At 45.5% G+C, this 13,837-nt stretch overlaps 1 protein-coding gene across 5 annotated transcripts in view; it reads left to right on the top strand.

Moving 5' to 3' along the window:
* Nucleotides 1–5,346: 5,346 nt before the first annotated feature.
* hdx (highly divergent homeobox) overlaps nucleotides 5,347–13,837 on the top strand; it is a 155,657-nt gene continuing 147,166 nt past the window's right edge. For 4 of the 5 annotated variants that reach the window (XM_069893650.1, XM_069893651.1, XM_069893643.1 and 1 more), the window contains exons 1-2: nucleotides 5,347–5,457; nucleotides 9,820–9,930. In XM_069893650.1, coding sequence (XP_069749751.1) covers nucleotides 9,913–9,930 — 18 coding nt within the window. In that variant the 5' untranslated portion in view covers nucleotides 5,347–5,457; nucleotides 9,820–9,912. Of the gene's footprint in view, nucleotides 5,458–9,130; nucleotides 9,209–9,819; nucleotides 9,931–13,837 lie in introns of those variants that run through there. The other variant, XM_069893644.1, reaches the window with a different exon arrangement.

Below are 13,837 nucleotides of genomic sequence, written 5' to 3'. Positions count from 1 at the left end.
CTAGACAATTGACAATTGAATCTCAGAAATATTCATCATTCAGACAATACTGGAGAACTGGGTGCTGGGTGGCTGTTTATCCTCATTGGGATCGAGATAAGGAAAAAGATCCTCACTCAAGGGTATTGAACGTACAGTAGTCTCTGCACCATAGATAGTGGGGGTCAAGCCACTGAATGCATTTAATGAGACAGAATTTAGACAAATAAAACAGAAATATTAGTGCAAGGCAACAGAATACAAATATTGAGATAGAGGATTCACTATGTGGATGCACTGTATGGCAGAGTAAATGTGAAGGATCAAAAGGCCTACTCTTGCCCTTTGCTCTACTAAACAAAACTTCATCAGAAATTTCCTGCAATTTTGTTGTCTTTCTTCAGTCTGCTGCATTTATTGTTCAATTGCATTTGATTTATTAGTACGCTCAAAACTTGTTTCAAACAATATATTAACTTTTATTTAAGTTGAAATGAATTCACAGCATGACACTTGCAAATCTCTTTGGTTTTCACAAATACCTCAGAATTCTCAGGAAGGGGACACCGATACCCCTGAAAAAGATAGTAGACACAGCCCAGGACATTACAGGCAAAACCTTCCCCACCTTTGAGAACATCTACGGGGAACGCTGCCATCGTAGAGCAGCAGCAACCAACAAGGATCCACACCACTCAACACATACTCTGTTTGCGCTGCTCTCATCAGGAACAAGATAATGGTGCCACAAGACTTGCACCACCAGGTTCTGGAACAGCTGCTCCCCCTCCACCAACAGACTCCTTGTGGTAAACCATTGATTGGCTGCTGCTTGCTGGATATGCTTCCCATGACCAATCCATAGCCCTTTGCATGGTTCCCATTCCACTCTGCCTTGATCAGTCAATGAGATTGATGGCTGTTCAAGTCTATAGTTAACAATTTCATCTTTTGTGATTATTGATGGTGCATCAATTTTATTAACTATCATTTTTCAAAAAAGCATGGAACAGTACCTGAAATCTGAGAAGGTCCATATTGATGCTCCAAATATGTTCAAACTCTGGCTATGCTGTTTTTAAGACTTCCTGGCAGTAGCCATGGACGTTATCACCACGGATGCTAACCAGCTGAGATTACTCTTCTCTTGAATCAGACCCTAAGTATTCCTGATGATCAGCAATGCCAACTCCTACCCAGCGGCCATGGAGTTTCTGAGCGCCCAGTATCACAAGAAAGTAAATGAGGTCTTCACAGGCACTTCCTAGCCACCAGAAAGTAGCAAACCAGTGAGTCAAGCCCCGAGTACCTGTGGACCTCAGGAGCAAATGGAGAGTGTGCGACTGTAAGGCCGTGTCGGCCACCCAGAACTCTGAGGACCTCATCTGGGACGTTTACATGGCCAGTATCCCCTCCGAGAACATAAGGCATAAATGCCTAAAACAAAAACTACTTGATCTACAAAGGGTGGTTGAGCTGACAGAGACACTGAAGGTGGCCCTCCAAAACTCGGATGATTACTCAGCACCTCTTGGTCACTGCAAGTGCCGCTATCCTGGGACGGGGGATTGTCCTGCACCATGAGCAACTGGTCACACACACCATCCCACTCCTCTAGAGACCTGACCTCGGCTGCCGTAGTGGATGATCTGCCCTATTGCTACTTCTGCGGGCTGTGCAATCAGTGTCATCTTCTCTACGAACCAGCGACGCCATGTGAGTTATGGGGCCACCATCTTGGACCGTGTGGCAAATGCCATCTTCTCAGGCATATGGCATCATGGGGGAACAGTGAGGGCAGCCATCTTGGGGTCGATGGCGGCCATCTCAGGATTGTGAGCACCCATTAAACTCAGAGAGCGAGTCTATACTGGCCTCCATCACTCTGAACCAAAAGGTCTTACACAAACTTGTCAGGTCCATGATGGATATCCAGGTAAATGGAAATGTTACCAACTTTTTATTCCATAAAGGGAGTGCAGAAAGTTTTATTTACCCCAATATCATTAGGCACTTATCTCTTAAAGTATGGCCCGCAAAATACAAGATATCAATTGTGTCCAAATCACACATGGCAGCCATCCATGGGTCCTGCATAGTGATCCTGACCATTGCAGGCATAGCTTACAAACATTTCAGGCTACTTATCATGCCACAACTCTGTGCCCCCTTGCTACTGGGGCACTTCAGAAAGTAACATTGAAATTTAATGGCCCCCTTTTCCCTCCACTGTTCACCAACCTCACCCCCAACTGCATACTGGTGGCCAGTGGAGTAGCTGACAATGGCATTCATTAATTCGGAGGTTCAGCGTTTGTTGGGTGAGAGCATCATCGCAGCCAGCCCTTGGAGGGCCCAGGTAGTTGTGGTAAAAAATGAGGAAAAGAATAAGATTATCATAGCCTTCAGCCAGACCATCAACCAGTATATGCAGCTCGATGCATTCCCCTTCCCCGCATATCTGATACGGTTAACCAGATCACACTATAATCGTGGGTATTCTCCACGATTGACCTGAAGTTGGTGTATCACCAGTTCCCCATCTGCCCAGAGGACCACTAGTATACAGCATTTGAGGCAAATGGCTACCTCTATCCTTTCCTCCCGGTCCCTTTCAGTGTCACCAACAGGGTCTTCATCTTCCAGCGGGAGATGGACCACATGGTGGACCACTATAATCTGCAGGCCACCTTCCTATACCTCAATAATACAGCCATTTGAGGCCATGACCTACAAAATCTTGATGCAAATCTCCGCAAAATGCCTGAATTTTACTTTTAACGGGAACTAATGTGTGTTCCGGACAAGATGCAGACAAGATTCGCCCATTGGTCAAAGTCACCATTTTTCCGCTGCTGGCAGAGGCCCAAGCCACATTTGACCGTATCAAGGATGACATTGCCAAGACAACCATGCATGCCATAGACAAGTCCACACTGTTCCAAGTGGAGAGCGATGTGTCCGATTTTGTCCTGGCTCCTACACTCAACCAAATGAGCCGACTTGTCGCCTTTTTCTCATGCACCCTCCAGGGCCCTGGAATTTGCCACTCCTCCATCGAGAAGGAGGCCCAGGCCATCGTGGAGGCAGTATGCCTCTGGAGGCACTAACTCGCCAGTAAAAGATTCACTCTCCTCATGGATCAGTGAGCAGTCGCATTAATGTTTAATAATAAGCAGAGGGGCAAAATCAAGAATGATAAAATCCTCAGGTGGAGAATCGTACAGTCCACTTACAACTATGACATCATCTACCGGCCTGGAAAACTTAACGAGCCCCCAGATGCTCTATCCTGTGGGATGTGCCAGTGTCCAAATTGACCCTCCATAATAACCTTTGTCACCCCGGAGTAACCAGGTTTTCCCATTTTATCAAAGTTTGGAACCTACTATACTCCATTGGGGAAGTCTAAACAATAACTAAAAATTGCCAGGTCTGTGCCGAATGCAAATCACAATTCTACTGACCATACAAAGTGCACCTAATCAAAGTTACCCACCTCTTCAAGCACCTAAGCATTGATTTCAAGGGGCCCCTCCCCTCCTCCGGTGTCTACTTCCCTTACAATCATTGATGAATATTCCCATTTCCCATCCTATGCCCAGCATGACCACAGCCACAGTTATCAAGGCCCTCCCCAATAGCTTCACGCACTTTGGGGTACCCCAGCTTCATCCACATCAATGGTGCACCTCATTCATGAGTGATGAGCTGTCCAGTACCTGTTGGCCAGGGGCATCACCATGAGCAGGATGACGAGCTACAACCCTATAGAGGAAATGGCCAAGTGAAAATTGAGAATGCCATGGTCTAGAAAACCATCCTCCTGCCACTGAGGTCACAGGACTGCCCCATCTCCCAATGGCAAGAAATCCTCTCAAATGCACTCCACTCTGGTCACTTTTATGTATGGTCACTAACAACACGCCTCATGAATGGATGTTTGCTTTCTCTAAGAAGTTGTGTCAGAGCAATACGCTGCCCACCTGGCTTACCTTCCCAGGACTGGTCCTGCTTCGGAAGCACGCCAGGCAATCTAAAACTGATCCACTGGTCGAGAGGGTCTACCTCCTCCATGTTAACCCCCAGTATGCCTACATTGTCTTCCCTGACGGGCACGAGGTCATGGTCTCGATCTAGGATTTGGCACCATTAGGTGCCCTTCCAATCACCATTGACCACCACTAGACACCTCCCCCCTCTGCTACTTTAGGGGTCCCTAGGCCTGCAGCTGACCACTCTCTACCCCTGGCTACTGTTGTCAACCATGATGCACCAGCACCACGTTTCCTTACCTTTTTCACCACCCTTGACAAATTGTGATGACAGGCCAACTCAACAAGCTGCCTAGTACGCTATGGCAGTGCCCCAACCATTACAATACCGTTCACTGCAGCAAAGGAGGCCCCTGACAGACTTAATCTGTAAAATGTATATTTGTCTCATTTTTTTTCTTTCCCGCACCCCCCCCCCCAGGATTCTTCTTTAAAAAGTAGGGGTGAATGTGGTAAACCACTGTTATGCTGCCAGCTGGAGATGCCTCCTGAGACCAATCCGACCCATAGCCCATTGCATGCTCCCCTTCCACTCTGCCTTGATCAGTCATTGAGGTTGATGGCTGTTCCACCTGTCAGCTTCACAATTTCATTCTTTTGTGATTATTGATGGTGCATCACTCCTCAACAACAGACTAAATCAGGGACTCTTTTCATGACTTTTTCATTTTATTGTTTCCTCCCCCCCCCCCCCCCCTTTCTCGGTTGTTCACATATCTTTATATTGAGTAGGGTTTTTTTTTGCACTACCAATAAGTGGTAATTTTGCGTTGCCCGCAGATAAAGAATCTCAGGGTTGTATGTGACAACAAATGGGAAATCATAAGTATGGAGACATTACCCAATGAGCCCATAAACCTCTTTTAGCAATTGAAATTGATTCTAAAAGATTATTGATTTTAATTGATAATTACACACATATTGATTCAGGTTTAAATGCTCCTTTTAAAAATACAGATGGAATTAATCGTGGAGAATGGTCATCGAGGACAACTAAGAAAAAGTTTATGAGAAAGTAACTTGGAGAACGATCTGGCCACAAATCTCCTCAATCATTACCTCATGATTTATCCGCATTCTGAAATGTCGAGCAGCGAGATCTGACCTAACATCTTCCTCGCTGCGATAGGAGCCCCGCCACGGCTGCACGCCGGGAAGCCCAAGGGAGATCTGAGTTCGGCCGGCATCGCCCAGGCGAGGGAGCGAGCGGCGAGGAATGAATTCCCCGAATGCGCCTGCGCGTGCCACTCCGGAGCCGTCCCTCGGGTTCAGCGCAGGGGCCGGCTCCCATTGGCTCGTGCTGACGCCCACGTCATGATCATGAGAGCAGGTGTGATTGGACGTGGCTGATTTTATTGTCTGGCTCGGAGAGCAGGAGAATTCTGCTGAATTGATATTCTTCTGATTTTTGCAGGGCTTCAAGGTACGCGCCGCTGATTTTACCATGAATTCCACTGAATTTAGCCGTTTTTTTTGGAAAACCCGCACTCTTGCTGGGTGGCGGCAGTGCACAGAAGGGTCGGTCAAAGTGACTAAAGTTGGCAGTTGAGCGTGGCCTGGCCGCCGGCTGCTGGGAGGTCATCCCCGGGTGGAATCTTCAAGTTCAGACTTCCCAATTCAAGTAATGGCGCAAACTTTCCGTTCACAGCCCCTCGCTGTGACCCCATTCCACCCCCTCCCCCAGCCCGCCGGCCAATTCGTCCCATCCCAGTCTCGAACTCTCTTCAGGCGAATTCTTCCCTTCGATCGAGGGAGCGAGGGAGCGAGGGAGGGAGGGAGGGAGGGAGGGGGTGAGGGGGTGGGGCGGGAGATTTCACGCGAACGGCCCAGGCGTTCGACTCCACTCATGCGCAGTGACGACCGGGTGGCTGGGATCTCGGATTGGCGGCATGTGGGAGGACGGAGGCGAAATGTTTGTGTCGCGCAGCCAAATGATGTCGATGTGAACAAGTGACCTCATTAATCTTCAGAATGTTTCCACCATGATCCGAGGAGATCGAAAAACACGATTTGCTTTTAACGCCTCGATAAAGTGCAACCTATTCCCTAGAAACCTGCACATGTAGCGAAGAGCAACGCCACCTTGTTATTACAGAGTGGGCTCACGTGGGGACTAATTGTGGTTGAAGAAACATCATCAAATTATTTTGCTGTTTAGGAGATTGTAACAGATCATATGAATCCTACTATAGTATGAAAATACTGTGTGTTATGACAGAATGTGTTTTAATACGTTCTCCTATAAAAGACCCAATGTTTACCGGTTAGGATTCAGTGCACATTAAAGGTCACGAACACTCCATTTGAATTTGGTGCACGACAGTGTAGCATTGGTTTACCACTTCAAAACGTAATTTAACAGAATCCAACTTTGTGCAGCGTGGTTTAAGACTGAGCAATTTAGTAGGGAGCACCATTTAATTCAAAATAGTACAACGTTCACTTTGGTGACTCGAAATCTGGTTGGGTCTCCGGCACCAATTCAATGTTATTTCTGCTCCTTGACCATTGCACTTTAAATTCCAAATAAATTAACGTTTTTCTGGCAAAGCCCAGAGTAGATGTTTGTCTTATAAAGAAAGAAACTGGTAAGTCCAGTGGCTAGGATTAGGAAGCTTTTCTGTGAATTGCCAGCAGTTCCCTTTTTGTGACAAAGTTGCAGAAGTAGGGATAAATTCCTGTAGTACTTTGCACAATAAAGAGGGCGAGTTTCTTAATGGCATCAGGACTGTTAATGATTTCACATTTTTCTAATTGTTTCCATATGCCAAGAAAAGCAAAACAATGATATAATTCATTGCAGTGTTTGGCATGTTTGATATTTGAGCTTGGAAACTAATTTGATCTTGCCGTTATATGTACTGTTTATCCATTTTTTAAAAATGTGGTATTCGGTAAAACCTTAGATAATTTCAAAGCCATCCTAATAAACTGTGCCGATACCAAGTACCGTTTTACATGTAGAACTAAATATTTCAAGTTTATCCACCCCTTTCCATTGCTCACTCACTCCACCTCATGCAAGGAGATGACTGGAGGCAATAGTGAGGACAATATGAATTATCTTTATGGCATTGTTCTTACCAATGGTTAGTGAATTTATTTCACTCAAGCTTCATGAACTCTAAAATTGTTCTCTTGTCTATATGGCCCTTTATCAAACCACATTTGACACCAAGCCAAATTAGTATAGATAAAATACTTTTCAAGGTTGAATTTTCAATATTGTTTTTCAGGACAATTTGAATTGTGAAACACAGTCCAGTATCTCCTTTGTGATTGTTTGCAGTGACAACATATGATTTTTTTTTTCATGGTCTTCTTTCATTTATTCATCTACTTCTACTACTTCCTATTCATGTTCTTACCAACTAGACCAAAGACTAGTTATTCCCCTCTGTGGCAGCTCTGAACTTGTATCTTTTGTTGGTTTCTCCAGCTCTGAACTTGTATCTTTTGTGGTTTTCTCCAGCTCTAAATTTGTATCCTTTGCTGGTTTCTCTCTTCTCCCTTCATGAACTCATAGCTCTCAGCTTGCTTCTCCAACCACTCCCCCATTAGTGTAGTTTTGGTTGCCTTGGGACAGGTTATGCAAGCCCAGATTAACTTCCATCTACACTTTCAAAACAGCAAGTTCCTAAATCATTTAGCTGATCAGATTTTGCATCAATTCAATCATACCTGTGGACAATCCCCCATTCTGATTGGATCCTGACCCTTCTGTCATATTCGATCAAGGATAACTTTGCCCGTCACAACTTTTACCCTTTCTCAAACATCTCTTTATTCTTCTGCAAAGTTTCCTAACATTTGAATAAAGGTTGTATTGTTTCCCTCCCAACAACCATATTGAATTGACTGTTATTAAAATAACTAATGCTGTTACAACTATGCAGTTGTGACCTCCTTAACCTGATGTTACTTTTGATGCATCTTCCTGTGAATATTTTACCATTGTCATCTGGCTGGTTGGGACCCCAGTTTACTGATTGCTTTCCTGTATGTCCAGTCATAGCTGAATCTATTCTTTACCCTCTTCTCAAATATGAATTGTTCCCTGCTGCATCTTACTGTCACTCTCTTGATGCTGCTATTGTTCCTGCATTGTTAGAATTCTTGACTGGTAATGAATACTAATTAATCAGAACATTTCTACCCCTAAACAATGGGAAAATTGAAGCTATGATATTCGTTCCATACCACTGACTAGGTTTTGTGATTTGTTTCTCCATTCCTTTTCCTGATCCTTGTCTGAAACTGTATTGGATTCTTGCAACCTTGGTGTTTATAACCCTTGAAATGAAGACCACAGTGCACTATAATTTTACCTGACTCTTTCTCTACCATGTCCCTGAAATATTCACTCATGTATTTGTTACCCCTATACTTGATTATTTTCAAATATTTTGGAGACTTGGATGATTTTTCCTCACTCTGTAAAATCATGTCCTAATTTGCACAACACCCCATTCATTCCTGTGCTGGAATCCCTATCTTGTCCCCAAGTTAAGCAACCTCTCAGCATGGAAATTTTGAAACATACTTTCATATCTATACATGTTGTCTTCACTCTTTCATTCAAACTTGGAACCTTTTGATTAATTTGGGTTCCACAAGTTTTGGCTTCACAGCAATCCTGAAATTTAATTGCTTAGAATTGATGGCTGTAAATTCAATTGCCAAAGTCACAAGCTCTGAAAGTTCTTTCCAACATCTCTCTCTGCCTCTTCTCTCTGAATCACTGTTTTAAGTGCTACTTAGTTATTTAAGCTTTTATCTTGACGTCAGTTTTCTTTTTTGATGAGGCTCCTGTGAAGCATCTCTGCACATTTTGAAATATTAAAGGGTCGAGATGAATGAAAGTTGCTTTCATTAAAAGAGCATAAATATCGGGGAAGATGTAAGAGAAAATTCCAGGTCCTAGTTTGTGGCAGCAGAAGGCATAGTTGCCATTGGTTGAAGAATTAAACTCATTCTTGCAAACAAGAGACTAGATTTGGTGATATCAATGTGTGGAATTTGCAGAGAATTTTCACTTGGGGATACATCTGCTTACAGGGACTGGATAGGAAAGTGGAGTTGAGGCCAATATCAGATCAACTATGATCTTACTGAATGACAGAATGGTTCAAGCAACACTATAGATTGCTGCACTTCATTTGTTCTTGGCCAAGGTGAGATTTGAAATTGAGGCTGAGTTTTAAAATCTCTCTGAGTAGGAGAGAATTAAGTATAACATTTTAAATAGTGAACTGACAGAACAAAGTTTGAGTGGATGTGTGTTGTATGCACATATGTGTACATACACCACTCACCTTCCTCTGAATAATAATCAATTTTCCAGGATAATTTTTGGAATTATTATTTACAAGCTGTATTCTAAAATCAGATAAGTCTGCATTCATGTGAATAATGACTTCATTGTAGATATTTTAATGATATTTCATCTTGATAATCTTTTCAATAATTATATTAAATTCTGTAACCACCTGTGGGATTGTGTCATAGACTGAATGTGGAACTGCAACAATCAACAGATAACCAAAAGAGCACTGTAATTACACAGTAATTGAGCAATATAAATATATTTGTCTTTTGTAAGGTAATGGAATATAGATTGCTCCTTTATTGCACTAAATGGCCCATCTTCAATTCCCTTTAACCTAATAGGTGTAATTATGCTGTTTACTATTCAATCATACCTTTTTGAAATGTTGAAATTACACCTTTTGAAGGAACCAGTTGTATTTTTTGTATTTTTATAAACCACTGGTTTCACCTCCAGCTGAGGAATCGTGCAGTGCAAGGTGGAGCAGCAGTCTTGACTTGCAAAGTTATCCTCGATCGAATGTGACAGAAGGGTCAGGATCCAATCAGAATGGGGGATTGTCCACAGGTATGATTGAATTGATGCAAAATCTGATCAGCTAAATGATTTAGGAACTTACTGTTTTGAAAGTGTAGATGGAAGTTAATCTGGGCTTGCATAACCTGTCCCAAGGCAACCAAAACTACACTAAAATTACACTAGCTCTGGCTTGTTGTGCAAGAGTGAAAGAATATAGCTGTATTAAAAGACAGCAAGTTTGAAAGAATTTCAGCACTTGGAATACACAAAGGTGTGGGAGAAATAGCAGGTCTTGCAGCATCTATAGGAAGTAAAAAAAAAATACAATGTTTCAGGTCTGAGCCCTTCATCATGATTGAGGAAGAAGCAAGCAGGAGCCTAAATAAAGAGGTGGGGGGGGGGGGGAGAGAGGACAAAGGAAGCAGCAGGGGAGGACAAAGGGAGCACAGGCTAATTGTAAAGAGCTTGATTTAGGTGAGAGGAGAGAAGAGGGAAAAAGCTGAGAAGCGATAGGGAGGAAGTAGCTCTAAATGGAGAGGGAACTGGGGGGTTGGGGTACTGGAGGAAAGAAAGAGGGAGGGAAAGTTTTAAGGAAGCTGGAGATGTCGATGTAATGCCATCTTGTTGGAGAGTGCACAAATGGAATATTTAGTGTTGTTCCTCCAATTTGCTAGTAGCCCCAATTTAGCAGTGTGTGAGGCCATAGATAGACATGAGGGTGTGAGAATTGTGTGTGGTGTTAAAATAGATAGTCATTGGGAGGTCCCTTTTATTCCAGTGCACAGAGCTCAATTAAATGATTGCTCAGTCTGCATCCATTCTCTCAGATGTAGAGGATGTAAAGGATAAAACCTTGTTTTTTGATTCTTGGTTAATGTTGTGCCTGTCTCTTGAAGAGAATTATTGTTTGTAGTGTTACCCTAGTGACTATGATATAATGTATTGTAATATCCGTGCAGACTAACGGCTTGCTCATTTTACAATATATGAAGGAAGCGTAACCATGAGAAATTTTTCTTTCAAATCTGTTTATCTTTTTAAAAGCCTTTTATATCATTTGTATCTTCATATACTTTTATGTCTTCATTATACAGTAAATGTTTAGTTATTTATTGTTTCGAAAGTCTTAATGCAAAGTTACGTAAAATGTTTATCTGTTTATCAACAAATTAAAATTGCATAAAGTAACAGCCACAGAGTTTAAAGAGATCTAAATTCAGGATATTGCCACTCATGCTTTGGGAGATAATACTTTGAAATTTGGATATATTAGAATAAAGAAAGTGTCGTCTATAAAGGAGGCCAAAAGAAGAACTTCTGATGCAGAAGGAGATATCACTGCAGATTTACACGTGAAGCATTGCTTCACTCGGAAGGACTTTTTGGTGCCCCACACAATGATGAAGGAGCAGGTGTGTACAAGTGTAGTCACAGAGGTAGGTACCAAGACAGCATTTAGTAGGATGGGATGAGTGGACAAGGAACCAGTCCCTGCTGAAAGGAGAGAAGAGAAAGGAAGATGAGTCTGGTGATGGGATCATGTTGTCAGTGGCAGAAACTTCGGAGGATAATATTGCTATCTGCTGTGGCTGGTAGGGTGAAAGGTGAAGACAAATGGAATCCTGTTCTGTTGCTTCATGGGGTAGATGGAACCAGGGAAGATGTGTAGTGTGATAGAATTGTGTTATTATTAATCTTTAGCTATTATGTTTATATTTCTTAAAGTTATTTTGTTGGTTGGATTCAGGGACACACACTTAGACATAAATGATTTTGAGAGACATGTCTGCTGGTTTATTGTTGGTTGAAGCTGTGTAAACAGCCATAAAAATTGCAGTGATTGTCCATTGAAATGTTGAAAACTATGCCATTTACTCAGAGAGAGAGAGAGAGGGGGAGAGAGAGAGAGGGGGAGAGAGAGAGAGGGGGAGAGAGAGAGAGGGGGAGAGAGAGAGGGGGAGAGAGAGAGAGGGGGAGAGAGAGAGGGGGGAGAGAGAGAGAGGGGAGAAGAGAGAGAGGGGGAGAGAGAGAGAGGGGGAGAGAGAGAGAGGGGGAGAGAGAGAGGGGGAGAGAGAGAGAGGGGGAGAGAGGGGGAGGGGAGAGAGGGGAGAGAGAGAGGGGGGAAAGAGAGAGGGAGGGGGAGGGGAGAGAGAGAGGGGAGAGAGAGAGAGGGAAGGGAGAGAGGGAAGGGAGAGAGAGGGGAAGGAGAGAGAGGGGAAGGGAGAGAGAGGGGAAGGGAGAGAGAGGGGAAGGGAGAGAGAGGGGAAGGGAGAGAGAGGGGGAAGGAGAGAGAGAGGGGAAGGGAGAGAGAGAGGGGAAGGGAGAGAGAGAGGGGAAGGGAGAGAGAGAGGGGAAGGGAGAGAGAGAGGGGAAGGAGAGAGAGAGGGGAAGGGAGAGAGAGAGGGGAAGGGAGAGAGAGAGGGGAAGGGAGAGAGAGGGGAGGAGAGAGAGAGGGGAAGGGAGAGAGAGAGGGGAAGGGAGAGAGAGAGGGGAAGGGAGAGAGAGAGGGGAAGGGAGAGAGAGAGGGGAAGGGAGAGAGAGAGGGAAGGGAGAGAGAGAGGGGAAGGGAGAGAGAGAGGGGGAAGGGAGAGAGAGAGGGGAAGGGAGAGAGAGAGGGGAAGGAGAGAGAGAGGGGAAGGGAGAGAGAGAGGGGAAGGGAGAGAGAGAGGGGAAGGGAGAGAGAGAGGGGAAGGAGAGAGAGAGGGAAGGGAGAGAGAGAGGGGAAGGGAGAGAGAGAGGGAAGGGAGAGAGAGAGGGGAAGGGAGAGAGAGAGGGGAAGGGAGAGAGAGGGGAAGGGAGAGAGAGAGGGAAGGAGAGAGAGAGGGGAAGGGAGAGAGAGAGGGGAAGGAGAGAGAGAGGGGAAGGGAGAGAGAGAGGGGAAGGGAGAGAGAGAGGGGAAGGGAGAGAGAGAGGGGAAGGGAGAGAGAGAGGGGAAGGGAGAGAGAGAGGGGAAGGGAGAGAGAGAGGGGAAGGGAGAGAGAGAGGGGAAGGGAGAGAGAGAGGGGAAGGGAGAGAGAGAGGGAAGGAGAGAGAGAGGGGAAGGAGAGAGAGAGGGAAGGGAGAGAGAGAGGGGAAGGGAGAGAGAGAGGGGAAGGGAGAGAGAGAGGGGAGGAGAGAGAGAGGGGAAGGGAGAGAGAGAGGGGAAGGGAGAGAGAGAGGGGAAGGAGAGAGAGAGGGAGGGAGAGAGAGAGGGGAAGGGAGAGAGAGAGGGGAAGGGAGAGAGAGAGGGGAAGGGAGAGAGAGAGGGGAAGGGAGAGAGAGAGGGAAGGAGAGAGAGAGGGGAAGGAGAGAGAGAGGGGAAGGGAGAGAGAGAGGGGAAGGGAGAGAGAGAGGGGAAGGGAGAGAGAGAGGGGAAGGGAGAGAGAGAGGGGAAGGGAGAGAGAGAGGGGAAGGGAGAGAGAGAGGGGAAGGGAGAGAGAGAGGGGAAGGGAGAGAGAGAGGGGAAGGGAGAGAGAGAGGGGAAGGGAGAGAGAGAGGGGAAGGAGAGAGAGAGGGGAAGGGAGAGAGAGAGGGAAGGGAGAGAGAGGGGAAGGGAGAGAGAGAGGGGAAGGGAGAGAGAGAGGGAAGGGAGAGAGAGAGGGGAAGGGAGAGAGAGAGGGGAAGGGAGAGAGAGAGGGAAGGAGAGAGAGAGGGAGGAGAGGGGAAGGGAGAGAGAGAGGGGAAGGGAGAGAGAGAGGGGAAGGGAGAGAGAGAGGGGAAGGGAGAGAGAGAGGGGAAGGGAGAGAGAGAGGGGAAGGGAGGAGAGAGAGGGGAAGGGAGAGAGAGAGGGGAAGGGAGAGAGAGAGGGGAAGGGAGAGAGAGAGGGGAAGGGAGAGAGAGAGGGGAAGGGAGAGAGAGAGGGGAAGGAGAGAGAGTGGGAAGGGAGAGAGAGAGGGGAAGGGAGAGAGAGAGGGGAAGGGAAAGAGAGAGAGGAGGGGAAGGGAGGAGAGAGAGGGGAAGGGAGAGAGAGAGGGGA

The sequence above is a fragment of the Narcine bancroftii genome, chromosome 8 (genome assembly GCF_036971445.1).
Source record: "Narcine bancroftii isolate sNarBan1 chromosome 8, sNarBan1.hap1, whole genome shotgun sequence".
NCBI lineage: Eukaryota > Metazoa > Chordata > Chondrichthyes > Torpediniformes > Narcinidae > Narcine > Narcine bancroftii.
The sequence above is the reverse complement of the archived record's forward strand: the minus strand, read 5'-3'. Positions and strand labels throughout refer to the sequence as shown.